Genomic DNA, 26705 nt, shown 5'->3' with positions numbered 1-26705 from the left:
GCCAGGAGTTGGAGGGGATGATCTCCAGAGGGCCCTGCCAACCCTACCATTCTGTGATATCCCAAGTGCCAGCCCAGTGTCAGCATTCAGCTCTCCAGGGGCAGCGTCTGCTCTGGGCACTGAATCAGCAAAGGGTGGCCCTGGGTGACAGCAGCTCTGCGGGCTCCAAGCTGTGGTGAAATGGGCTCGTGGCCAAGGGGCAGCTCGAGCCCTTCAGCTGCAGCAGATTTGGGGTTGGTGGGTTTCCACAAGACTACAGCCCACTGCAGCCGCCTTGGTGCGGTGCTCCTGCTCTGCCCCAGGGTGTTTCAGCCGAAAAACGTCGGGCTGGACCTTCCCTCTGCTCCTGGTTCCCTCTCCCTCAAAGGGCCTTTCTTAACTGGGAGTGACGTCTGGGCTGGCCAGACACAACACTCACCCTCTGCTGGTCTGTGCGTGCAGGGGGTGACTGAGAGGGTGCACTCCTGACTGCGCCCTTCTTAACTCATACACCCTGCTATTGAGTGTGTATGTCTTGGCACTTAGTGTGTAGCCTTGTGTTCTTCCTCTGGCTCCTGAGCTGGGTGGTGGGCAGAGGGTCACAAGGAGGTGAACGCAGCCTTTACGGCGTCTGGACCTTCACAACCAAAGGTCTCAAGGAGCTGTAAGAGGCTCTGGTATGCCAGCATCCATGCAGGGGAGCAGCCCCTGCCCTCAGCTTGCTTCCCAGGTGGAAGCAGAGGTTTGGGGAAGTTGAGTACCAGGTCAGAGAGCTCTTGGTGCCCAGCTTAGGAATGTGGGGAAGACTCCTTCCCACCACCTGCTGCTGCTGCCAGAGGACCTGAAGTACAAGGGGAAGCATGTGAGATGGCCCTGGACCACCAGCAGCTTCCTCAAACCTGCGTGTGGCCACGGCTGCTTCAGGCAGGGGGTGCTGAGCCCACGGCTCAGTGCCCTCACCCAGCCTCAAGCCACCCCGAAAGGCAACGCTGCAGCCAGGATCCACCGCAGCACCCCAGGCTGGGCCGGGAACAAGCACAGGAGAGGGAAGAGGCGAAGGGAGGCACTGCAGCCTCAGGAAACGAGGTGGGAACAAACGAGGACCAGCACCATGGCAGCAAGTCAGCCCTGGGAGACAGCGCTGCTGGGTAAGGGGAAAGCGAGGAGGCAGGACCGGTCTGCGGGGAGTCCCCCACCGCGCCGCTCACTCAGACACACAGACACCCACTTCTTGGCCAACCAATTTTATTATTCAAGTCCAAAGATAAAGCGGTTGGATACTCACACTCGCAGCAGCTGGTTCAACAGGAGGCACAACCCTTTGATCGGGTGCTGAAAGCAGGCGATGGGGAAGGTGCTGCCCGGAGCGCACCTCGCCAGCGAACACGGCGGCCAGAGCACAAAGCAGCGCAGGAGCGAGGCACCCCGGTTCCTCCCGCACCCCCGAAAGCGCTGCAGGACCTCCTTCATTCTCAGTTTACAGAAATTAAGTGTTCTGTCACAAAACCAGCTGGAAACAGCAGGTAACGAGGCCTTTGGAGGCAGGAGAGCATTCAGCCCCTACAGGCAGCTCCCACTTGCAGCTGCACCCGCTGAGAGCAACCGGCCTGTGAACCCAGCACACCCCAACTGCCTACAGCCGCTGCGCCTGCGGTAATGCACCCGCCCTGGCAACCGCCACAGAAATAACAGTCGACATTCACCCACACGAAACATCGGGGAGCACCATTTTCCAGCTACCGGCATCAAGTCTTAAAACAGCGTAAGGCCTTGACCGATTCGCCACCGCTCAAATCAGCACGGCCTTTCCCCTGCCGAGAGCCCGTGGGTGGTGCAGTCTCGTAGCTGCAACTCATCTATATTTCATCGCGTTTCCTTGCTGCAGAGCAGCACTCGCCCTCGCTGAGCTCAGCTCCGAACCCTGCGCTCTCAGCTCAGCCAGAACGAAGACATAGTGTTGTTCTGGGCAGCATAATACATGTATTTGCAAATACATTTTTCAAGGCTAGTGTAAATAAATTCACGTTCGCCCTGCAGCAGCATGTGCTTAATTACAGGCCAGAAAGGGGCTCGGCGATGTTCTCACATCAGAACACACCGTCGCTGCAAACCAAGGCCGGTGGGAGGACGCGGCCAGCATGGAAGCTGTCTCCAACATCTTGTTTTGCTTTGCTTGAAGTGGTTAGAAGTAAAAAAAAAAAAAAAAAAACAAACCCGATCAATTTAAAACACGGACATAATCACTTCACCGTTCTTTGGTACAGACACTGGCCACAATAACCGACTGGGACATTTGACAGCACAAGCACATGGCACGCTTCGAGTTTAGGAGGTGCTTCAAATTTCTTTTTTGCTATTTAAACAAAAAAAAAAAAGGGGGAAAAAAAAAAAAAGGAAACGTTTCCAAAGAACCACTCGCCAGCCACGTGCCCAGAATTTCTGCTGCTTTTTAAACACACACCTTATTCTTAATTTTAACCCTTGACAGTCCAACTGCAAAACCCCAGCTATCGCTTCCGCTCGCCTTTTTGTGTCCTTTTCTTCTCCTTTTCCTTCCGCTCCTGCTTGGCCAGCTTATCCTTCTCGCGCTGGAGCTTATCTTGCTCTTTTTTCTTCTGGAACTCATCTCGCAGCAGCTCCCGTTCCAGCTTCCTGGCATTCAAGACATCCTCCACGTTGGTGTTTCGGAACAGCGCTGGCGGAATGTTAAGGGCAGGCAACGCTCTGGCTGAAGCCACGCAGCTTCTGCTCTGCAGTCAGATTTCAGAGCTCAAAACTAGACACCGCCTTTATTCCGCCTCCCCCTTCACACTCCCGCTTCGGCTCCCTCCCCAAGCAGGTAAGGAGTTTGGGAATGGAGAAAGAAAAAGGAATCTGTTTTTACAAATAGAAAAGAAGGACACGGAGCTGTTGGAGCAGGGCCAGAGGAGGCCCCGGAGATGCTGGGAGGGCTGGAGCCCCTCTGCTGTGGGGACAGGCTGAGAGAGCTGGGGGGGTTCAGCCTGGGGAAGAGAAGGCTCCGGGGAGACCTTGGAGCCCCTTCCAGTCCCTAAAGGGGCTCCAGGAAAGCTGGGGAGGGACTCTGGATCAGGGAGGGGAGCCATGGGATGAGGGGAAAGGGTTTAAACTACAGCAGGGCGGGTTAGATGAGCCATTAGGAAGAAGTTCTTTCCACTGAGGGTGGTGAGACACTGGCCCAGGTTGCCCAGAGAGGGGGTGGAGGCCCCATCCCTGGAGACATTCAAGGCCAGGCTGGATGCGGCTCTGAGCGACCTGATCTAGTTACAGATGTCCCTGCTCACTGCAGGGGGTTGGACTAGATGGCCTTTTCACAGTACTTTTGTTTCAGTTGCACTTTTAATAATTCCTGAATATGATTTACCTCTCTGGACACCAGTTAACATTAAGCTGAAGTTCTGGGAGAATTATCTGTAATAGCATGTTCTGTGAAGCTTCTGAGAGGGTGGAAGAGGGAAGGAAGGAATGGAGGAGAGAAAAAGAGAACAACGGGATCAGTCTCGGCTGTGCACATGGGGCCGGGAGCAGATGGACTTCTAACCGGCATTACGAGCAAGGTCAGGTTACATGGAAAGAAAAATGAACCACCAAACTTAAAAGGTGCCCTAAAGAAACAGGGAGTAGCAACACGGATACGGAAGGCTGGGAAACTCACCAAAAAGCCTGGGTCACTGAGAATTCGAAGGATACATTTTTCCGATCCAATATGTACTGCGGTCGCAATCGATCCATCCTGTTCATCCTCGCCAGTGAGACAATTAAGGAAATACGGACACCAGTAATGAACAATGACACTAACCTCAAAACATGTCAAATAACAACTTTATCAAGCCATAAGGAAGAAGCTAAAAACTAACGCAGGCAACGGAGGCATAGGCGAGCACAAAGCGCGTGTTCAGCACCCTCCTGCTGCTCGAGCGCAGGTACGATTCCCTCCTCTTCAACTTTGCTCTTCAAGGAAGAGCTTGTTCTTCAGCACAAGGAGGAGGTAACTGTAACTCTCCCACTCTAAAGAGGATCTTTTCAGCAGATTTCTCGTCAGAAAGCAAGCAAGAGGTGAAATACACTAGCTACCGTGCACAGAGTTACCGGGAGGTGATTCACTCCTCTTCTGCAACGCACCTGGGCTGGGCAAACCCCAGCCAGCCGAGCACGCCTCGGTGGGGAGAGTGCGGAAAGGGCAGAGAAACGCACTCGAAGGAGCATCTGCTCACGGCACTCCACGAACTAGGAGCGTCCATGCTTTTGAAAAGATTGAAAAGTTTCTCCAAGTCTCCCCACTAGGCACTGCCAAGCTGGAAAGGCGTTTTGGGAGATTTTTAATAAATACTGTCCTTCAAAGCACTGAATCTTGACTGGGTCAGGAAAAGGATATTCCTCCTCATCCGTCACATTGGCATACTGGGCCAGGAGAGCAGCTTTCCTTTGCTTCTCTTCCTGGGAGACCTCCTTCGGCTTCACCACAATCCTGGCCTGCTTCTCCATCATGCTGGCGATGGCCTGGAGCTCATCTGGCAAGAAGAGTCAGAGCATCGGTCAGTCCCTGCAGCCACGGCAGCAAAGTCCCAGCTGGCAGATGCCACACGCTGCTGCTTCCTACATCCACAGTCCCCAACAGGCACCATCCCACTGTCACAGGCTGCAGATGTCGCTGGGGACAAGTGCGCCGAGGTAAAGGGAGGCATCTCACCCCAAAATACCCCCCACTCTCCTGCCAAGAGCCCTCTCAAAGGTCAGCAGTGGTGCCGTCAGCACACAGCGCAGCAAGCCAGCCGGCTTGGGAGTTCCATCTGAGGACTGCGGGAGCAGGAGCTGCTGAGGAGCCACCAAGGCGGCGGCTCAGGCCAGCGCGGCATCCGATGGGGGATGTGACACCGGCCTCTCCTCGCAGGAGGAGTTGCCCTGTGCTGCACGCAGCCACAATCAGACGCTATTTTTTTCCAGGAGCAAGGGAGGTTTCACAATGAGACTTTGAAATCACTAAGACTCTCGCTAATGAAAATCCATTTTACTCCAAATTACATTATCTTCTGCTTAAAAGAGGCTAAGTTCGTTTAACCACGTACTTAAATAGAAATTCTGAAAACCCAAAGTGACAGATTGGTTTAACGCTCTTTCTCTTCTACCTAGCTAGGGAACGAACCACTGATTCACCTTTTAACATTGGAGTTCTGCTGCCCCTTTCTTAAAACGATATTGGGGTTTTGACAGCCAACTTTTTTTAGTTTGTTAGTCACTTATCCTCGGGATTCTATTATTCTAAGTAGCTATTGACTTCGTTGGGGATCTATCCTTTTATGGAACCTCAGTGAAATAATTAAATCCTTGCATTTCTAACAACCTAGGCACAAACTGCTGCCTTCTTTCCGTGACAAGTAAGAAAACTCCCTGGGGGTCACTGATGGTAGGAGCAGGAGTCCAGCCGCAGCTCCGGCAATTCCAATTACTTGTCCCCAAAAGACGGATTTACTGTATTTAATGCAGAGAAGAGCATAACTTTCCCCTGTCCCCAGCCAAAGGCACGGTTAGGCCAAGGACAGGCTTCAGGGAATTTTTGGGGAAAGCCGCTGGACTGCTGCGTGCTTCTATAAAGAGGAGGTGAGTGGTATTTGTGAGCTGCTGAGGTCTGGGCAAGAAAAGTGCTACATAAACACAGGCCTCACGGTAAGGGCTCACTATTTCTCGAATGGCATCGGTCAGTGACAATATTCCGTGTGCAACCAGAACCAACAAAAAAACGCAAAGCAAACAAAAAGCAGGATTTAGCCAAAAGGGATGTTACATTGTCTCGGGCTACGGTTAGGCCCCTGCAGATGGAAGATTAGTAATTGATCCATGCAGTATGCTTAAACCAGCAAAATCTTTCCAGCGCTATGACTTCATTGGGCTCCAGAGCTCTACTCAACGACCAGAACAAGCCTCCCCGATGAGCAAGCACAAGACGAAGCTCTTGGCTTCCGAGCCGACAGCTGAGGACGAGGGGTGAATTCAGAGAGTACAAAGAAACGGTGGGGCTACACCCGTGACTGGGAAAGGAGCAGCATCACTATAGCAGCAGCCCCACAGAGCTTCCCCCCCCCACAAGCATTTACGGAAAAAAAAGGACAGTTTTAAGAGAAGATTTTGAAAGAGGAAAAGAAAGATGCTTTCCTGATGTGTCCTGGGACCTTCTCCTGGGGCAAGGGGCAGCAGAAGGGGCAGCACCGCTCTCACGCGTGCGGTTTAGTAGTATAGAAACACTTGATTTCCAACCTAGCGTCAACTGGAGTAGCATGGGCATTTTATACCCTAACAACTGCGCTAGCTGCCATCGCTCCATCGTTAGCATTTGACAGAGGGAAAGCCCAAGTGTTTTGCGAAAGGAAATTTTAAAAATCCTACAGAAAAAAAAAAAATAAACGAGCTCTTCCTCTGCAGGATCATGAACCCAACGAGCAGCAGAATGCAAGGGGACAGCCAGAAGTGAAACTACTCATTTCATATTTCAAGACAAAACAGCGAATAAGCAGCAATGGCAACAAGAAACACGTCAGATCTGCAAACGTATCAGCAGCGTTGGTTTTAACTCCTAACGGGACCAACACACAGTCCTCATCTTGGCAAGGCCCTGCAAATTACTCATACCCCGAGGAAAGGCACAGCGAGCAGCGACACTACCTTCTTTTTTCTCTTTGGCGTCAACAATCTGAGATTCAGACCACTTCTCCACTACTTCCCTGCAAACATCGTTTAAGAGATCTTCTTCCTAGTAAGGGAAAAGAGACTTCTCAGTCTTGGAACAAAGTTGGTCTGCTTTAAACAAGCATGAATCAAATATGAAAAGCACCAGCTGCAAAGAATCTGAACACCCAGCGATAAGCTCACAGCTTTGCACATGAAATCTTGTTAAATTCACACTCAGGACTTTGGTTAATCTGGGAAGATACCAGTCACGCGATGCACTTACTTGTTGACACAGCTCAGACCTAGAGACAGCCTTGACCCGTCACACAAACACACAAGGTGTCAAGGCTGCAGTCCAACAGCCCCGCAGCGTGCCAGGCGATGCCGTATCACCCCGGTGGTTTCCTTTTCCCAAGGGAGAGCTCTAACAACGCACACTGGTTCCAGAGCGGCAGGTTCTCTAGGTGCAACAGCCCTACGAACGCTGAAGAAAGGCAGTCGAGGTATCTTCACTCTAGAAATCCCACCTCTCCTATTGAGTAAGGCTGTGGAGAAGCTACCCAAAGGCCACCTCCGATGGCCAATCTCACTAAAGCAGATAGAGTAGACCAGATACACCTGGGCAGGGCCAGCAGGGAGCTGAAACCACTTTGGTGGTACTGATAGACCATCTCCTCCCACCAACAGGGATATTCTTGTCTCCCTTGACCTGCCTGGAGCATTGCCCACGATCTAGAGGTGTCAGTGGAATGCATTCACGCTGTTCTTTGCCACTTTAAAACACAGGGAGAACGGAAACACACCCAACCAGCAACGGGACGGCATTCCCACCACCAGATCCTTCACTTGTGGAGTCCCACCATGACGAGCTCTCTCCCCAGTGTCTACGTACAGCTTCTCAGGGGACTGATCAACACCGGAATTCAAGTTCCGGCAGTAGACAGGTGACACGCTACTCTACCACATCTCAGCAAACGCAGCGACAGCGTGAGTTCAATAGCCCCATATGTGAGTTCAGGTTACAGAAGCTGAATCCAGGCAAGAAACACGACCCTGATAAGAGAGAAAGGCATTTTGAAGAGTTACAGCCAGGAGCACGTCACTGGGAAGACGTATGGGTACGATGGGCAGGAAGTTTCAATATTTTTTTTATTTACTTTGCTCATTAACACTAAATCAGGTTTGCCCATAGCTTGAGAGAGGCAGAGGGGCTCGAGGAGAGCTGATATCAAACAGAAACAAGCCGGCCAGGGACACCTGAGGAACAAGCCAGCTGAGACTGAGACATCCCCCTCCCCTGCACCTTGGCACTGCAGGTGTTGATGCTCAGGCTCGATCCGGCACTGCCTGCAAATCCCTGCGGTCATCCTGCTCTGCTGGGGCAGCAGCGCTGCACCCAAACAGGGACAAACCAGGCAGCAAAGCCACAGTGACCTCTTATAGAGCTGTTCTGCTAGCCCTGACTATCGCCTGCCCTGCCTATGCCAAAAGCTACCTCCGAGAGACAGAAAATCTGATAAACTGCCTAGAAAATAATTTCTCATAAAGGTGTATAAGAACCAGACCTCTGCCTCTTTGCCCACCTTTCACAGCCAGGTGTGCAGCAATTGGCATTTCAAAGACAAGCACAGGCTTCACACCAAAGAGACACCAGGTTCCTGATCCTCATCTTGAAAACTTAGGCACTAGGTACCTAGAAAAAGCACTTTCGAGCTCCAGGACAGATTGTCACTGAAAACATTACTCACCCAGCAGAGCAAAGCTCAACTGCACAGGAGACAGCAAAACCAGGTGGGTTCTCCACAACTGTGGGAATGATGAGGAGGGAAAGACATCCACAAAAATCTCTCCACCTTTTGCTCCAATACAAATACAGAGCAACTCGGAATAAAGTCCTCCCACCCCGAGCCTACAAGAGCTAAGCACAAAATTCCACACGTAACGGGCAGACGGCAGAACCGACACACAGCAATACTGTCACACAGAGCGGCCAAGCACAGTTCAGGGCCGTATACATGACAGAATAAGCTCCCTGGGCTGGGGAGGAGACGCTACAAGGACAAGGACGCGGGATATTCAAGGCTGTGAGAGGAGGTGACCTGCAAACAGAGAAACAGCGGACGGACAAAGGGTTTGCGATTCCCACTGATATCAGACTCTATTTTAAGAAGTCACCATGCCTTTAACCTGAGCAGATCCAGAGGACAGGATGATGCTGCTAAGACGAGATACAAGAACAGGTGGTTCAGGTCTGGAAGAACCCACCGACCCCACTCCCCCCCAGGAGATGACACAGCAACAGGTGCTGGATGAGCAGAGCAGCCTCGAGGATGATGTGCACGGAAACACAATTTCAAGTGCCGGTGAGAGGAACCCTTTTAGCTCTCAGAGACACAGCTGAGTCATGAAAAGATAATGAAAACCCGCATGGTTCAAGGACAGAGAAGACATGAAGGTTTTTAAGGGCCAGAAACACTCGCAGTAAAAGGATCGATGGATGGGCTCCCTGGGCGCGGGGAATACTGGCCTACTGGAATCAAGGCTGGCAAAACTTCGAGCAACTTAAGCCAGGAGAGAAGGCTGGGAGAGACATACTCCCTGGACGCCTGGTTTCAGTGTGTGGAAGGAATAAAATCAGGCAAGTGATGACAGAGGAATGGCAGTAAGTGGGAACGAAAGTGAACAGCAGAAGAGTAACAATGATGGCAGAGAGCTGCGCAACCTTCGAGTGAGGGTTTGCGCAACAAGAAACAACCAGGTATTTGTGTATCGGTGGAGACAGGCCTACGAGGGGAAAACACAGACGTGAGAAGTTGTAGCGATCCCAGAAACAGGATGAAAAAACAGCCCTGGAGCCGGAGAATCAATCCTTGCATCCCGAAAGGATAGCTCACGTGTAAGAGCAAACACTAGTAACAGCGGCGGAGTTCAGAGAGCTGAGGGTGCAGCAACCGAGTATCTTCATCCAGCATTCCCCACACAAAGAGGAAACGATGTTGTTTCAGAGGTTAGCAAATACAGACAAAAATTAGCTGTAGAAAATACAAGTGATCGGGCATCTGTCTGGTTTAAAGAGAAGTGGTGAACAGAAACAGATCTTGGTTCTAAGTTTCTTGATTTGAGATTGTTACATCTTAATAAACTCAGAGAACTAATGAACGACATTGTCAGGATTGAGGAACCACGGACATGAGCGCAGAGGTCGCCTGAAATTTATTTTTTGTGAGGGTTGTCAAAAACAAACAAAAAAATGGCCTGGAATTTGTGAATGGAAGAAAGAGAAAAACCTTGGCAAGAAAGGCCCCAAATTAACCAAATAAAAGACTGTTTCAAAAGTCAATACAGAATCACAGAAACTTCAGAGTTGGAAGGGACCTCTAGAGATCATCTAGTCCCACTCCCCTGCCAAAGCAGGATCGCCCAGAGCACATCCCTCAGGGCTGCATCCAGGCGAGTCTTGAAAATCTCCAGAGGGGACTCCACACCCTCCCTGGGCAGCCTGTTCCAGTGCTCTGTCACCCTCACCATAGACGTTTTTCCATGTATTTGAACGGAACTTCCTATGTTACAGCTTGTGCCCGTTGCCCCTCGTCCTGTCACTGGGAACCATTGAAAAGAGTCTGGCACCATCCTCCTTCAACCCACCCTTTAGATACTTGTAAGCCAAGAAATAAGCATAGAGTCTACAAATAAAGAAAAAAAATGCGCTGACTAAAAAGAGTAATTAAAAAGTTGGAGGGTTCAAGAGGCAAAAAGGTGCTACAAGAATTGCAGAAAAATCAAACCGAGTTCAAACCTGCAAGTGAAGCCAAAGTCAGCTGCGACCGTGACACAAAAAAGAAAACGAAGAGAAGAAATGGGGCTGTGGTGCAGCACGTACAGGCCAAAGACAGCCCAGAGCTCCGTGAACGTGAAAACCTCACACCAGTTCTCACACTGGGCAGAGGCACACGAGGAGGGTAACTCAGCACTAAAGAGGAAAGGGGAAAGACCCGCCCGTAACGCAGCCCACCGCCGGGCAGGGGATGGCCACCGCGCTACGTCCCTCCGGAGCCCGGCTCGTGAGTCTGCAGCTGCCGTGGCCAAGGATCCGACACGGGCTCTGCCTTTGGTGATGAAACGAAGCAAGTCCGGTAATTACAGGCAAGTTAATTAACCTCAGCTATTTCAGAACAGCATTTTCCAAAGATGTCTTCCTCTGCCCCTAACGCCAGCAGGACGCGCTATTTGCTTCTCTGACTATTTTAGGCACAAAGCCACACTGGCACAGGGACGTTTCTTCTAGAAACCACCTTACTGCCGGTGCCCCGGCGGCGGAGGGGAGAAGGGACAGTGAAGGAGTGAAGACGTGCTCCATCTTTTAGGAAAACCAATTTGAAACGGCACGCAGTCAGTGAATGGAAGGAATTCCATGATATAGTTACCTGTGATAACAAAAAGCTCATGGTAATGACCAAGTCCCTTTGGGTTTTGCGCTCCTGTGTGCTTTTGGAGGAAATCAGTGATTGCCACTGAGCTGCACGCACTCGCTATTTAACATTTTACACTACGAAAAATCTATACAGCATCCTGAGATACAGATATTGTATAAATCGTACAGCCCCCCAACGGAGATGACTATTGAAGAGAAATTCTTTTCTGCCCTCTCCTAACTCTCTCCCAGAGATTATTTTCGGGGGGGGGCAGAGGCAACACTGCCCACCCCCGAGAGCTCCAGCCCCTGCCCACGGGCGCTGCACCGCGGTTATCTCTGTCCCAGCCGGGAGACGGACCCTGCTCCCGCCTGATCCGAGGGATCCTCGAAGACAACACCGTGCTGTGAGGAACGAGACCTGCCGGAGCCTGTCTGACCGTCTAACACAGCCACCGCTGGGCCGCTCTGAAGGATCTGTCGTTAAAAATCACTTCTTAAAACGCATTTAGACACTACCCAGCTCGCAGGCTGAACCCTGCAGCCTCCGCACAAATACAAAGCGACCCTTTCCTCCCCCCACCGAACGGCCACGCTCCACAGCGGCTGCCCGAGTTTCCGATCGCCCTCAAAACCGGCACCAAAGAAAACCCCAACTAACGAAAAACCCCAATTAAACTCCGAGCACCTGCAGGGCCCAGAGAGGCCCCCGCCCCGGGGAGGGCTGTTATCCACCCCCATGCTTCAGGGAAGCGCTGCCCGCCCGTCCCCCTCGCCAACCCCACACGGAGCCTCCGGGTCCAGCGAGGCCGCGGCCGCCCGTTCCCTCCGGGGAGGCCCATCCGGTGAGAGGAGCCCCCCGGCCCGGCCCTCACCAGGCAGGCGGCCAGGACGCCGCGCAGCGCCTCCAGCCGCTCCTCGTCGCTCTCCTCCCCGCGGAGCAGCCCCTCGATATAGGCGCCGTAGACGGCGCGGTCGAGGCCCAGCGCCTCCAGCCGCGCCGCCAGCCAGGCCGCGAAACCGCCCGCCGCCTCCCCGCCGGGCGCCGCCATCTTGGAGCCGCGCCGCCCACACCGCGCATGCGCGCGCCGCTGTCCGCGGGAACCGGGAGGGGACGCGACGGTGGCCGCAGAGGACAAACTTGTGGCGGGGCCGGCTGGGGAGCGGCGGCGCTGGAGGGACCGACCCCTCCGTGCAGGCGGTCCGGGAGCGGCCGTGCCCGGCGGGGCGGTTCCCGGTGTCCGGGAGCTCCTTCACCTCAGGGGCGACGAACGCGCCGCGCCGCCTATCGCGGAGGGGGGAGGCGTGTCCCTGCGCGGCCGCCGTAGCGCCGCCGCCGTTAGGGGCGGGGCGGGAGTTTAAACTGCCGCTGCGGCGGGGGCGGCGTCTGCCCCCCCTCAGGGCGCCATGTCGGGCCCAGCAGCCGCCCGGCCGTTCCGCGGGAAGTCCTTCTACCTCGACCTGGCCGGCGGGCGGGGAGCGCGGGAGCTGGCGGCCGTCATCGGGCGGCTCGGCGGGGTGAGGCGGGCCCGCCGCTCTTCTCCCTCGGTTTCTTTCTCTGCTCTGGTTTTTAACGGTTTCCGCATTTTCTTGGGTTGTTCCCTCTGTGCTCGGCGCTGGCGAGGCCCCACCTCGAGTGCTGTGTTCGGGTTTGGGCCCCTCGCTACACTGAGGGGCTGGAGCGTGTCCGGAGAAGGGCGACGGAGCTGGTGAGGGGTCTGGAGCACAAGCCTTGTGAGGAGCGGCTGAGGGAGCTGGGGGTGTTCAGCCTGGAGAAGAGGAGGCTGAGGGGAGACCTTCTCGCTCTCTGCAGCTCCCTGAAAGGAGGGGGTAGCCAGGGGGGTCGGGCTCTTCTCCCAAGGAACAGGCGATGGGATGAGAGGAGACGGCCTCAAGTTGCACCAGGGGAGGTTTAGGATGGATATTAGGAAAAACTTCTTCACTGAAAGGTTTATCAGGCATTGGAACAGGCTGTCCAGGGAAGGGGCAGAATCACCATCCCTGGAGGTGTTTAAAAGCTGGGCAGACGCGGTGCTGAGGGACATGGTTCAGCCTGGAGAAGAGAAGGCTCCGGGGAGACCTATAGCCCCTTCCAGTATCTGAAGGGGGCCTACATGACAGCCAGAGAGGGACTTTTTCAAGCTCATGTAGTGATAGGATGAGGGGGAACGGTTTTAAAGCAAAAGAGGGGAGATTTAGATAAGATCTAAGGAGGAAATTCTTGTCTGTGAGGGCGGTGAGCCCCTGGCCCAGGTTGCCCAGAGAAGCTGTGGCTGCCCCATCCCTGGAGGGGTTCAAGGCCAGGTTGGACGGGGCTTGGAGCAACCTGGGCTGGTGGGAGGTGTCCCTGCCCAGGGCAGGGGGTGGCACTGGGTGGGCTTGAAGGTCCCTTCCCACCCAAACCAGTCTGTGATTCTGTGGTTTAGTGGTGGTTTTGTCAGTGTTAGGTTATTGGTTGGACTCAATGATCTTAAAGGTCCCTTCCACCCTAGATGATTCTATGATTCGGTGCGATAATGCATCTGCCTGGCTCTCCTTCCTGGTCCCCGCTGGGCCTCCCCTCACCACCGGGGAGTCGCTTGGGGAAGGAGGACGCCATCCATTGCCCGCCACTGCCCTCGCCCTGCTGCTGGCTCTGCCCAGGCCCCTCACGGGTCGCTGGGCAGCGCGGTCCTGCTTGTGACCAGCTGCTACAGACACTGCTTGCTTCTACCTTCCTGGTGGTGGCAACTGGTTCCCTGGTTGTGGCAGCATCTTCTGGGTGGTGGTAGCTGGTTGCTCGACCATGGGAGCACCTTCCAGTCGGTGGTAACTGGTTGGCTGGCAATGGGAGTGCCTTCCAGTCAGGGGTAACCGGTTGCTTGGTCCTGGGAGCACGTTCCAGTAGATAGCAACTGGTTGCCTGGACATGGGGGCACCTCCTGGGTGGTGGTAACTGGTTGTATGGTGACGGGAGTATTTCCCAGTAGGTGCTAATAGGTTGCCCAGTGATGGGAGCACCTTCTACTCAGTGATAACTGGGTGCCTGGTCGTGGGGAGCACCTTCGAGGTGGTGGTAACTGGTTGCCTGGCTCCCCCTCATCCCCCCAACAACAGCCTGTGGCAGCTTATCTTTTTAGGAAAGTTGTGGGAGTTCCAAATGTTTCCTGGAATTCAAAATAGGGTAAAGTAGGGTAATGGCCCTGCCAAGCCTCCTTTGTCATGTAGCTGTGTGCTTTTTCCATGGGTGGATTCATTCGTGACCTCTCCAGATTCCCTTGCTCACCAATTCCATATATCCTCTCCTGAAACCCTTCAGAAAGTAGCACTGCTTCAGTCACCTGGGCCGGGACGGAGGACAGGGCTTGTGCCCAGCAGCTGGTCGTTCATCTGTTTCATCTTTCAGTTTCCTTATGACTCTTAAGTACAATTTTGTCCTAATAGTTGTTGCTCTTTGTTTTCAGACTGTTTAATCTCTCTCTGTTTGAGGCACCTCAAAATCTCCTCACATCCTCCAATGCTACATGCAGGTGTAAAAATCTTAATTTAGTTCTTGCTGTTGTATCTCTGCCGCCAGGATCCTGTGTTGGCTGTAGAGACACGTGGGGAAGCTGGCTTGCACTTATTTCCCTGTTTTTTTTAATCACACCCTCATGCTGAACTTGCTGATATCTTTCTGTCCTCCCCTGGATGTGCCGTCAGTGCTCGGGGACGCTCTCCTTCTCATAGAGTCTCTTATTTAGCTGTGCGTCTTCAAGTCTGAGAACCGCTTGCTCTCAGCGGTCAGTTATTTGTCCGTGTAGCTGCTGCAGTACTTGGAAATAATTTTAGCCTTTTGACTGTCCTGTTTGGCTTCTTGCCAAACACTATCTCGGGTCACTTCCCCCGCTGAAACGTGGTCCAGGAGTGGAGTTCTCATTTGCTCCTGTGGAGATACCGAATTCAACTGCAGCATGGCCACCGTCTGTAAAACAGCTCTTCAATAGTAATATCCAAACCCAGGTCCTGTGTGTTGTTCAGGACCAAGTTAAGGGCATCTTGTGGCCTTGGACTTGCATGTGGTATCTTGAACTGAACCTTGACGTAGGAGTGGTAACACCCTGGAGTGTTATTTGGACAGGGAGATTTTGCTTTATTCTTTTCTGTGCTTGCAGCCTCCTTGATCTCCCGCAACGCAGGGCAGCCTGCAGTGGCACTTGTGGCACTTCACACAGGTGCGTCCAGGATCTCCATCCACAGGGATTCTGTCACGCAACAGAACCAGCTTGTTCAGCGGCCACGATTTCAGACTGCTGGGATTTTTGTCTTTCTGTGGGCTTCGTACCTGTGTGTTAGTGCCCTGGGACTGCCTTCTGCTGAGTTTCTGATCACCTTACTGTTAGTATCCCAAATGTTGCGTTTCTACCTCTTCCTCGGACTTCCAGCTTCTGTGCAAAGCATGTCTCTGTGTTTTGGCTTTCTGGGTCCCTACTGCCCTGTTTTATGGGGAGCTGCTTGTCCCAGCTGTTCATTTTCTACTTTATTTTGCTAAAATGTGTTCTGTTCTCCTGAGAACAGAGCTTTTCCACACTGATGCATGATGCCCAGGGCCTTTTTCTCGGCTATTGCTTTTTTTCTGAAACCATTGCTTAGAGAGTGGATAATGGTAGACAGCGTCATGGAAGTCTCAGTCTGAAGGTTCTGGTGATGATTTGCAGTGTGTCTCTAGGGCGTGTGCTCTCTGTGCATTGTAGGATCTCCTCTCCTCGGAGACAGCAGTCAGGAATGGAAGAAGGAACTACTTGTAGAGATGAGTTCTTTCAGCAGCCCCTTAACTGCTTGTGGGGCTAAGCTAAAGGCAGTAGTTCTTGTTTAGCAGGACTCTTCCAGCTCAGAGCTGAACTGTTTCAGAGCTGCTCTGTTCTGTCTCTTGCTGCAGGTGACTGAAAGCTTCCTAAGCAAAGAAGTCAGCTATGTGGTTTCCAGCAACAAAGAAGCTAAACGAGACAGAGCCAGGCCTCGGACTGAGAAACAGAGCAACGTAACTTCAGAAGATGCAAAATCCACGAGCCCAGTGCCGTCTACCTCCAAAGGGAACCATCCCAGACCTCACCAGAAGCCACCAGACACTGTAAGATCTATAAAGGTTTAGGCCACCTCAAAGTTTGGCCCAAGGGATCTATAGAATAGAACCCGAGACTGGTGTTGGAAGGTAAAGTTGTTCCTGCTCTGAGCAAACACGTTGAGTGGGGTTTTTTCCCCCTGGTCTGGCTGTTCACATTCATAACCACATTCCTTGTATCTGCGCATCATTGTCCGCTCAAACGTGCGTGTCACAGCTTTGAGCTGGTAAACAAGGATGTCTGCTCAAATGGCAGAGGAAATAGAGGGCTTGGCTGGCTTCCCAACAGAACAGGCCATCGTCCTGATGCAGAGGTGTGCCTAGAAAAGCCAGGGAAATGTAGCCAATACAAAACCATCGCAGGCTCTGGATGCGTGCTCACAGACACAGGTAGGGCAAGGCCATTGTAGCTGGGGAGGAGATCTACGAGGGCAGCTTGCAAGAAGGTATTTCTCTGGGTCCTATTCACCATGTCAGACCTGGGCTTTCTGGTCAGTAGTCCTTGTGGCCAAAGCTCCGATGTCCTGCGTTGAACGCTGGTGTCCGCTGGAAGCTGTGACTGTGGGGAGAGCCCCCGAGTTGAGGCCACAGGCATCACTGCCAGCTGGATCTGGGCTGCCTGCAGGTGGGAAGCCTGGGCTGATATCAGGGGTTTCACTCAGTGTTTGTTCCCCCTGGTCTTGCTCACAACGCTGCCCATTTGTATTACAAAGAGCTTAACCTATTTGCTGAAATCGTTGGCTTACAAATGCAACTCTGCTCCCAGGAAGGGCTAGCAAGGACGTTCCTAAGCCCCGCCAGCCTGTTGGGATGTGGCAGGCAGCGTTTCCAAGCTAAGTTGCTGCTTCCTCTTGGCTTGCTCTGGGGTATTCACTGCTCTTCAGTAAAAGCCAAGCCTTGGCTGAACAGCTGCTTAGTGTAGACCTAATGGGTGCCTCTGCGGTTTGCGTTCTTTGGAAATGCTCAGTCCTGCTGTCTTTGAGATGAAATCTTGGCCAGACTTCCCTCCCCACCAGAGTGCGGGTATCACTAGAAATCGTTTTTACTGGACAGCCACGCTGTCCTCGGCTTGCTGCTGCCTGGTAGCATTTTGCTTTAACGAAGTACTTGGCTTCTTTCTCTGCAGGCCCTGATCAGCAGGGGAAAGGAACTGCTGCAGAAGGCCATGAAGAATCAGGTGAGCAGCGTGTGGATGGGCTTTTCTCTAGCTGGGTGTGTTCAAAGTACTGCTGAGCTGTGCAGAACCAGTGCCAGCCACTTCTCCAGAGCCCCTGCCTGCTGAAGAGAGCAGATTCTGGGGCTGCTAAAGGTATGAAGCCGTTGCCTGTGGCTCTGCAGAATATTATGCGGTGCTTCTGGGCACTGCTCTTCACGGAGCTGTGTCATCCGTCCATGTGAAGTACTTCTAAGGCCTGTCCCAGCAATCTGGGTGCCCAGCACAAGAGCACCATTAACGCAAGGACCCGTTGTTAGATGAATTTTTAGCCTAGAAAGAACTAAAGCAATATAGCTGGGGCAAAAGGCTCCCCTGCAGTCCTTTCACTGATATCACAAGTGGCCAAAAGAATCTCAATGCCCATTTAGAGGCTCATGCAATAGCAGGGATTAAAAATTTGACCTAGATGCTACTGTTAATTTGGGGTAGATAAAGCACGAGTTCGAACCTTTCCTGCTGTGCCCTGATTTTAATAACAGCTACGCGATGGTCTGTCAACTGGGCAACAGGAAAATCTTTCTAAACTAGATTTAGAGCTGCTTTGAGCTGTACCTTGCCAAACCTCTCTGTTTGTACAGGACACCTGCAGTGGCAGCAGTATCCTCGCCAACGCTCGCCTGTGGGGAGTCCAGATCTTGCACGTGGACGGTATCCTTCTCTGTAGGCTGAAACTTAGCTGTTGGTAATTAGTAATTATTTATTTTTTTTGAGACAGGTGGAGCAGAAGTGATGTAGTGAGTGTGGTACAGGAGAAGGAAGAAATTGCGAGCAGTACCCAGTACTGCCTGATGCCATCCTGGCCGTGGCTGGTCTGCCCTTCAAAAACAAGATTAACTTGCATGTATAGAACATGCAACTGTCACGTTTACAATAGCAAACGCTGAGTATATTGTAATATACTGAAGCTGTAATATTAGAAAATGATAATAGCTTGGTCAGTGCATTAATTTGTTCCAAAAAGACCATTTTTACTAATTGACCTGGAAGTACAGATTGTGATAATGGCAGGATTTGGTGGTTTTTAATTAGGAAGAGCTGATGTTTGAGGACCTGTGCTGGAAGGCGCTTCCTGTCTCAGTGATGAATGGGGAGGGGGTGACGGGAAAGACAGATGGTAAAACTCTGATTCTAATAATAGGTCTGGAGTAAAAGGTTCCTGAGTGTCCAATGACAGTGACATACAGCCGTGGCTGAGCCTGTCTGGATGCGTGATGGAGGCAGCCGCTGCTCCCACAGGTTCCTGAGCAGCCGGCTCTGCTGAGCCGCGGCGGTGTTGCAGGGCTGTCAGGGCTTCCGAATGTCAGGGTCTGGTCTGCATGCTGCAAGATTCCTAACAGTGTCTTGTTTCTGCAGCCAGCCTCCAGCTCTGCTAAAGAGCAAAACGGGGTGCCGTCCCTCGAAGCACTCTTTCTTGGCTGCTTCTTGGGCAAATTACCTGCGTAGTCGTGATGCTCTGCCAGGTGATGGCGGGCTCAGGTGCTATGTGCTTTTCCCCGGTGTGGTGGGGGAGTTAGACTGGTGCTGCAGTCGGTGGAGGGGAACAGCTCCCCTTCTCTTGTTGAGCTATGGCTCTTTGACATCCCACCTGTGCAGAAATGTTGTTGTACGCTCAGCAGCTGCTGCGTGCCATCGCGGAAGCAAGGAAACGGTGCCAGAAGACAGAGGTAACTGACCTAACTCCAGCCCAATGTGAGGTGCTCAGGATCTTTCCATAGCTCTAAGCAATCCTTCTAGCTCCTCTAGGGCTAACGGGCTAGGAAGTGGGGTGATCTCCTAGGGTTTCATCCAACGTCGGACAATCTGCCGCGGCAGTTTATTGATGGAGATGTCAGAATTCAAAGAACTTTTCCTTTTATAAAGTGGGGGTAAAAACAGATGAGAACGAGGCAGCTGCTACTTATCAACCTTATCTGTAGCACAGCTGATTTTGATTTGTGAGGGACAAAGGGTAAAACAAAGATCGTATGCGGCTGGTATGCTGACTTTCCGAAGTATTCCTTAGTGCATTGGAGAGGTCAGTGTGAAGGTAGGGCATAAGATCAGAGAGTATATTGTATTTAAAGTTACTCTAGGTAACTTGGGAGACAAAATATCAGGGGGAGGTGATAGAGTTTCTGATGCAGGAGCTCTGAAGTGGTGGGTGAGACTGCTGTAATCTCACTTTGCTACTCTGGGATCAGTAATTACAGTTCTGCCTATGCTGGCTCCCATACTAAATATGTCACTTTTTCCTATAGGCAAAATGCCCTGCATCCGGATCAAGAATTTGCAAAGGTAGGCCCCGAAGTTGTGCTCCTGTTTACACTCAGATGCGGAGCTGCTTGAAGAAGCCTTGTTTTGAATTGGAAAATCCATCTGAAACTTCAGCAATCCAAAATATGCCAACTGTGAAAGCAGTTTCTCTTGAATGGGTTTCGTAACTCCTTGTCTGAGTCGAGCTGCAGCCTCCTAATACAGCTGAGCACGTTGTGCCTTTGATTTCAGGCAGTGCTTTTAAAAATCCCATAAACCGTTTGCAGCGCGGCTCCCAGAGTCCCGAGGCACCTGAGGACTGTGCTGCTGGCACTGCGCGTTGAATCCACTGGCTCAAACGAAGTTTCGAAGAATAATGCATCCTACAGAGGAGAGCATGTTCCTCGCAACCCACTCACTTCTGTTAGCCTGAAATGTACTGCTGAGACACCAATCTAGGGATAACGCTTCCAAAGGGGGAGGGAGGGAGGGGGGAAGAAAAAAAACACCCAGGTTCTCATCTGCGATTAGACAAGAGCCAATTGTGGTACTGACATTGGCACCAGTGATGTAAGTTAATTTGTGATTTGTTTGACTTTGCTTGTCGGAGAGGGAACACTCAGTAATATCTCAGCACAGACTCCAACCTGGATTCTGCGTGTGACGCTTGGAAGATTATTTTCCAATTCATGGGGGAAAAGGTGGTGAAAAAAAAGGCTGGAAAAGCTGTCGGATAAGGCAGATTGTCTGCTGCAAGCTCAGAGCTCTCTGTTGTGGCACACTCTGAACCCTGCCTGGGGACTTGTGGTGACAGCTGAACCGTTTGTCACCGTTCAGCACTCTGCCACGGGAGCTCAGGGCCTGTGCACCAGTCTGAGTTTTATCTGGGGCCCTAAACACAGCCTTGCTTTCAGAAGTGCTAAGCATTTGTCACCATTTACTTGGAAAAATTGATCCTGCACTTAAATAGCTACTTCAGTGACGTAACAGCACATTTGATGCAAGCTCGGGGTGAGGCTGGAGGAGCTAACTGGTGAGGATGGGCGGACTCGGCCTTTCTGGAGCGTGAGGTTAAAATTTCTTTGGAGAAAATAGTACTGAGCGCCAGGATCACAGGAAAACAAAACACCTCGCCCTTCAGAGGCAATGAGGGAGGCACGAGAGGTTTGGTTTCAGGGTCAGGCAGACGCCCTGTGGGAGTACCTTGGTGTTCATTTGTTTCTTAACCGATCTGTACTCAGATTTCCAGGCTGAGCGTAATGTTATCACTCGCGAGTTGAACATACTTGCGAGGCAGAAGGGACCTGGTAGCCTCTTCTCCCAGCCTGGCTCTGAAAACTTTTCCCTGAATGCACCGCTGAGGCTTTCTTTTGCTCCCCTAATACACATTATGCCTCTGTAGGAAGTATAGCTGCTGTTTTGCCCTCCTCGGGGACCAAGCGAAGGCCAGATACTGCTCTTCAGCAGTGTTCTCGTGCCAGGTTTGGCTATGCAGCATGTTGGTTTGTCTCCAGCAGCTCTTACTGTTTTGACTTAACTGTCCTGCCCTGAGCCATTCTGAACTCTGAGCTGTTGTGTAAAGGTAAAGGGAGAAAAAGGCGCTGGCAGCGTCGCTGCGGAGCTCTCTGCTTGTGCAGCTGATGCTGCGATTGGTTTCTTATAAACTCGTCTCTTGTGCTTGGAGGCGTGTTGTGTTGAGGACGTGTGACAGTTTTTTAGGATTCAGGTCAGAATTGGAAGCTTGGGGTTAGGCCACTGGTAACGAGAATGAGTAGACGCTAAAGATGCAAAGGGCTTTAGCTGGATGGTCTTTCAAAGGTGAAAAGAGTTGGGCTGCCAGTAGGGTCACCCTACTGGATACTCTGGAGGTGAGGGCTGTTGTAGATTACCCAAAGAGCTGGTTTGGCCACGCTTAGCCATCGCTTGGCATTCACAGATGTCAGAAATACTGGTGAGCTTGGCTCCGCAGCCCAGTTCTGCGGGGGAATGAATGAATAAGTGGGGAATTTGGTCAGAGCAACCTCTAACCAGCTTTCTTTCTAGCAGGAAAATTGAAGCCCCCTTTTCTGAAGGTTGAAGACCAGAGCAGGTAAATGAGATTTTTCTAAACATCACAGCCAAACTATGTTAAAACCTCAGGGGCTTCCAGGGAGGGAATCCTTTACCTGTTTTATTTGCACGTGGGGCGGTGAATATTCTGTCCACAAGGCAGAGCATGGCTTCTCTGAAGACCCTGTTACACACTGGGACGTTGACCCTCTCCTAGAGGGAGGCAAATGGAGTTTAGAGAAACAATCTAGGTGGCTCGTATGTCGGGGGGAAAAAAGGTGTTAAATGAGACTTGACAACAGAGTTTACTTCCTTGCTCGGATTCCGATTGTGATCCTCGGCAGGTCACTTAATCTGCTTGAGCCCTCTGAAATGAGGGAAGAGATTGAAGCACCGGAGGTCAGGGCCTGTAACTTGACTACAGCATCCAGCACACGGGGATCTGATCTCAGTGGTGTTTCTAACAACTCTGTAACTCTAACGGTATCCAGAGTGCTAATTAATCGTTCCAAAGACAACATTTATGGCAGCTGCGGAGTCAAATATTAGGTTTTACACGCTGCGGGCAATAAAGGATGGAGAGAGAGAGATGTGGTCTGGGAACCCAAACCTTCCTGTGCTGCGGTGTAGCTGAAAAAGCTGCCCTGGCTGCTGCTGGTGTGCCTTGGGGCAAAGGTGGGTTTTGAGCAGAGCAGGCCAGCCTGCCTTCTGTCCAAAGCACGCCCCCATCGGTGCTGTTACTGGGAATCCGGTTTAGTACTTCCCGTGAGAAATGGGAAATCTCTGGAACAGCCAAGTGAAAGGACAGCCCTGGGCAGTGTCCCATCATAAAGGAGATAGCACCTTGAGACCCTCTGCGGGGGGGACAGCTCTCTGGCCATGCTGTCCCTGCCAGAATTCTGTTGTCCTGATCTGCTGCTTTCAGGCAATTCCGACCCTTCCATCACCAGTTCAAAACCTTTCCCGACCTGAACTTCCTGGCACCCAAAACCTCCAGCCCATTTGAGCCTCTGAAAAACGTCTCGAATTTTTGCGGAGTCAGGTAGGTTGTAGCTCCTTCCGTGCAAGGTTTTAACCCAGCCCCTCTGCTGGCTGCTGCCCTGCTGGTTCCTGGGATTTGGAGAATCCCTTGTGTACTGGATGCGGGTGAAAGGAGCCCTGTTCTGGGTTAAACAGCTGTATCTGTTAAACAGGGAACTGCTGGAGAGGGGACAGCAAAGGGCTACCAAGGTGCTGAGGGGACTGGAACCCCTCTCTGATGGAGAAAGGCTGAGGGATTTGGGTCTCTTCAGCCTGGAAAAAAGACGGCTGAGGGGGGATCTTATCAACGCTGATAAATACTGAAAGGGGGGGTGTCAGGAGGATGGGGCCAGGCTCTTCTCAGTGGTGCCCGGGGACAGGACAAGGGGTAACGGGCACAAACTTGCCCCTGGGAAGTTCCATCTCAACAGGAGGAGGAACTTCTTTGCTGTGAGGGTGGCAGAGCCCTGGCACAGGCTGCCCAGAGAGGTGGGGGAGTCTCCGTCTCTGGAGACATTCCAACCCCGCCTGGCCGCGTTCCTGTGCCACCTGCTCTGGGTGACCCTGCTCTGGCCGGGGGTTGGAGGGGATGATCTCCAGAGGGCCCTGCCAACCCCAGCCATTCTGTGATTCCTTGCAGGGGTGCGGAAGGCTGTCCGATGCGCAGCAAGGGGGAGAAGAGCCCCCGATCCACACCCATCACTGTGCCAAAGAAAAAGAGAGGATTTTGTGAGTGCTGCCAAGAGACCTTTGAAGAGCTGCAGAAGGTAAAGGTTCCCCTGGGACCTGGTTCCTTGCAAAAATTATGGGGGCCGCTCAGTGGCTTCATTAATCATTATATCTGTGCTCTGACCTCCTGGTCTGGGCAAACAGTGGTTTTGAAGATCGGAGCACGGCATGCTCATCTCTAGGGCCAGGACAGCCTCCAGGATCATCCTGTTATCTGGCCTGTAAGGTGGGAAGCCTGTTCCATGGCAGTTGGTGAGGGCTGGGGGCACAGGCTGATTAAAAAAGGTGCGAAGCGGTGGATTGCTTTGTTTTTTGTTTGTTTTTTTTTTTATCTCCTGGAAGATGCCAAACAATGTGCCTTTCAGAGCCCAGCCTTTAGTGATAGACAGTACGTATTTGGAGTCTGCGTTTTTACTAGCTGCTGGGGAAAGCTGTAGGCTGCTGTTAGATACAGCCACAACCTCCTCAGCAGCAGGTGTCTATGGGAACAGAATCCTCGCTGTGAGCAACCAGGGGTAACGGCCTTGCCTGCGTTTCCCAAATCTGCTTCCAAACAACGGCTCTATCTGGTGAAAAGGCCGTTTGCCCTCTAAGCTGTTAGGCTGTGGGAAGTGGCTGTTACTAGAGATTTCCCTCTTATGAAAGGATAAGTGTTTCTAAAAGGGCCTCTGCCACCTTCCAGCACCTCCAGAGCCCCCGGCATAAGCGGTTTGCGCTGGACGACTCGCAGTACGCCCCTGTGGACCGTGTCATCTCGCAGCTCACCAACAGCTTTGTGGAGCAGTCAGCCACGTAAGTCTTTGTGAATCTGGTAACTCCTGGAGCCCAAAAGCGTCACGGTGCTGCCCAGCACGCTCAGGGGGGACAAGGCCCCGGTCTCCATGCTGCTGTGGTACTGGTCGCTGGCTCACGCCCTGTGCCAGGGAATCGGTTGGCAGGGAGCAGGGGGCTGCAGCTGACTGCAGGACCAACCCGGCACCTGCCAGGCGAGGTTTAGACGAGCGGAGGGAGACGTTCTTGAGCTTCTGTGGCTTCTCTGCTTCAGGGAACTCCCTGTGGACTTCTAGTGCCTCTTAAACTAGAAAAGACAGCTGGGCCCATCTCTTCTCTCCCCATGTCTGAGGCAAACCCCGCTGCTCTGTAGCACTCCTGTGCCCAGACCTTGGGCGGCTGAGAGATCCCTCGTGCTGACGGTCTCCCCTGCCAGCAGCAGTATCGCTGTTAGAGCCTCAGCGGTCTAAAATTTCTTACCGCCTGCTAAGCAAGGGCTTCGAACATCCTGCACTGCAGAAACCGCTTCGTCTGGCTGGGGGGAAGGGTGTTGCTCGGCCTAGAGAGAGCAAGCGTTAACTGATGGTTCTTCTCAGGGTGCCATGGTCCTGCCTGACAGATGAATGCTTGGTGCCTCAAGCACCAGTCACTGGAGGAATTGAGATTCTGACAGCAGAGCTGGGAAAGGAAAGGCAGCAGCCTGAGCACGGTGCTGTGGAACCGTTAGTTGATACGGAGCGTGATCATGTCCTGAAGACCAAGGGATGCTCCCCTTGCCTGCCCAGGAACGGGGTCAGTAATCCCAGAGAAGGAGGGGGGTTGTTGGGCGGCCCTGGGGGGCTGCTGGTTGGAGCTGGACTCACTGTAGGGGTCTGTGCTGCGCGTGGCTCCACGGAGGAGTCTGCGGTGGGGAAAACGGATTTGGGCTCAGCTCCTGACCCAGGCTGGGGGACTCACGCAGCAGCCGCTGATGTTGGAGAGGTGATTGCTTGTTCATCTGAACCTTGTAAACAGCAAACGCTTGGGTCTATCGACCATCGTCCGCAAACACTGCCGGCCTCCAGGAAACGCCAGCTCTCCGGACAGAGCACCCAGGCGGGAAAGAAGCCCAGGCTGGAGCTGAGTGGTGGCCTCTCTCCACGCGAGCAGATGAGCCCCGTGGACGGTGGGGTGGGTGTGCAGGGTGCAGGACAGACGTCCGAGCCAGGCTTCGCCGGTGTGATGGAAGCTGGCGGCTTGCCCCTAAGCACAAAGCTCTCCAACAGACCTCGCAGCTCCCTTGGTTTGGGCCTGTGCCCACGCGGGAACCCTGGGGACCCACCATCCCAGCCGGGTCCCCTCGAAGCTGTGTCCGTGGGGTTTGATCCCACAGAGGCTGCTGCAGCCAGCAGGGTCAGCGAGCCTGGCTGGAGCAGAGCGAACGTGAGCTCCCAAGGGAAGCAGTGCCGGGGGGAGAATGAAAACACACCCAGAAATGTGGATAGTCCTCATCTGGAGAGCACAATGAGGAAGACCAGCTGTCCTACTGGCCGCTTGCCCTCTCCAAAACCGCCTGTGGCTGAAGCCAGATGTTGCCGCTCGCTCTGTGTCAGAACAGCAGAAAAAATAGCACCCGAACTACCTGACCTCCCAGGCCACAGCAGAGAGCGGGCGCCGTGCCCTGGGCTCCTCCAGCCTCTTCCACGTAACGCACAGGCTGGTCACAACTTCAGCAAAAGTTCTTCTGAGTCAGACTGGGATGACCAGCTCCTCTCCACGCTAACGAGTGTCCAGGACAGCAGGATTCAGCCTGTGGACAGGGACTTGCTCCAAAGGACGCATGTCAATGTGAGGGACAGTGGCTACGAGTCTCAGCTCTGCTCGGTCCTGAAGCAGAAGTCGGAGCTCACCTGGGCAGGCAAGGAGGACAAGAACTGCCGGAACTGCTACACGAAGACCGAAGGAGCCTCTTCCCCCATATTTGAGACCTTTTTTGGCAGCTGGACTAGTTAAATCCACCTCCTGGCTGTCCTCTGGGCCCTTAGTGGGAGCTGTGAAGTGGCTGGAAGGGGATTTAACAAGCCTCCCCGCTCCCCGTCAGGACCAGGAGGTGCAGCCGGGCGCTGGAGTGGGGACCCTCAGCTGCACGGTGGTCTCCAGACAACCCGAGCAGGTCTCCTCTTGGGAACTGACGGGTGATGCGGTGGTTTCACTGTCTTCGGCTCTGACAGGGGTGGGATCTTCCCTCCTCTCTGCTGGTAACGCTTAGGGCTGATAGCTTCCTCCTTCAACTCCTCACGGGGCTGCCGACAACATGGTCTGTCTCTGGAAGTATCTTCAGCGGGAACATGCTCTTTGTCCTTCCAGACTGAGAGCGTGGCCTGTTCCTCCTCACACCCTTGGGGGTGCGGGGACGGTGGAGAGGAGGGAGATGTGTGTTCTTCACACGGTTTGGGGTTTTTGTGGATGTCTCTGAGTATTTACAGATGTTTGTAACTGGTACTAAGCTGGGGGTTTTTAGCAAATTTTTAATCTTTGAAATAAAATGGAAGATGAGA

General features: G+C 52.8%; 2 protein-coding genes across 8 annotated transcripts; one reads left to right on the top strand and one right to left on the bottom strand.

Annotated features, from left to right (window-relative positions):
• Window positions 1–1207: 1207 nt before the first annotated feature.
• CCDC43 (coiled-coil domain containing 43) lies at window positions 1208–12271 on the bottom strand. Of its 6 annotated transcripts, none has more exons than XM_074561679.1 (6): window positions 11947–12269; window positions 6655–6742; window positions 4373–4508; window positions 3653–3746; window positions 2441–2729; window positions 1208–2151 (listed from the first exon to the last, which is right to left on the bottom strand). In XM_074561679.1, exons 1-5 carry the CDS (start codon window positions 12121–12123, stop codon window positions 2487–2489), a joined length of 738 nt encoding a protein of 245 aa, XP_074417780.1. In that variant the 5' UTR covers window positions 12124–12269; the 3' UTR covers window positions 1208–2151; window positions 2441–2486. The 6 variants fall into 6 exon arrangements, with proteins under 6 accessions (XP_074417780.1, XP_074417781.1, XP_074417779.1 ...); XM_074561680.1 differs by having other exon boundaries at window positions 2441–2674; window positions 3688–3746; window positions 11947–12264; XM_074561678.1 differs by having other exon boundaries at window positions 1208–2729; window positions 11947–12267.
• On the top strand, window positions 12182–26705 carry DBF4B (DBF4B-CDC7 kinase regulatory subunit). 2 transcript variants are annotated; one of them, XM_074561675.1, is made up of 11 exons: window positions 12182–12589; window positions 15969–16160; window positions 17278–17328; window positions 17946–18015; window positions 18961–19031; window positions 19605–19641; window positions 21643–21688; window positions 22574–22690; window positions 23309–23435; window positions 24080–24189; window positions 24765–26705. In XM_074561675.1, exons 1-11 carry the CDS (start codon window positions 12479–12481, stop codon window positions 26158–26160), a joined length of 2328 nt encoding a protein of 775 aa, XP_074417776.1. In that variant the 5' UTR covers window positions 12182–12478; the 3' UTR covers window positions 26161–26705. The 2 variants fall into 2 exon arrangements, with proteins under 2 accessions (XP_074417776.1, XP_074417777.1); XM_074561676.1 differs by having other exon boundaries at window positions 12440–12589; window positions 21646–21688.

The sequence above is a fragment of the Larus michahellis genome, chromosome 18, assembly GCF_964199755.1.
Source record: "Larus michahellis chromosome 18, bLarMic1.1, whole genome shotgun sequence".
NCBI lineage: Eukaryota > Metazoa > Chordata > Aves > Charadriiformes > Laridae > Larus > Larus michahellis.
The sequence above is the reverse complement of the archived record's forward strand: the minus strand, read 5'-3'. Positions and strand labels throughout refer to the sequence as shown.

Excerpts from the sequence above, each read along its gene's own strand:
- CCDC43 (XM_074561677.1), bottom strand. The coding sequence starts at position 12,123 with ATGGCGGCGCCCGGCGGGGAGGCGGCGGGCGGTTTCGCGGCCTGGCTG. Across the intron at positions 6,743-11,946 it reads GCGTCCTGGCCGCCTGCCTG|GAAGAAGATCTCTTAAACGA; the intron begins GTGAGGGCCGGG and ends TTCCCTTACTAG. Across the intron at positions 4,509-6,654 it reads CGCCAAAGAGAAAAAAGAAG|ATGAGCTCCAGGCCATCGCC; the intron begins GTAGTGTCGCTG and ends TCTTCTTGCCAG.
- DBF4B (XM_074561675.1), top strand. The coding sequence starts at position 12,479 with ATGTCGGGCCCAGCAGCCGCCCGGCCGTTCCGCGGGAAGTCCTTCTAC. Across the intron at positions 16,161-17,277 it reads ACCAGAAGCCACCAGACACT|GCCCTGATCAGCAGGGGAAA; the intron begins GTAAGATCTATA and ends CTTTCTCTGCAG. Across the intron at positions 19,642-21,642 it reads CGGATCAAGAATTTGCAAAG|CAGGAAAATTGAAGCCCCCT; the intron begins GTAGGCCCCGAA and ends CTTTCTTTCTAG.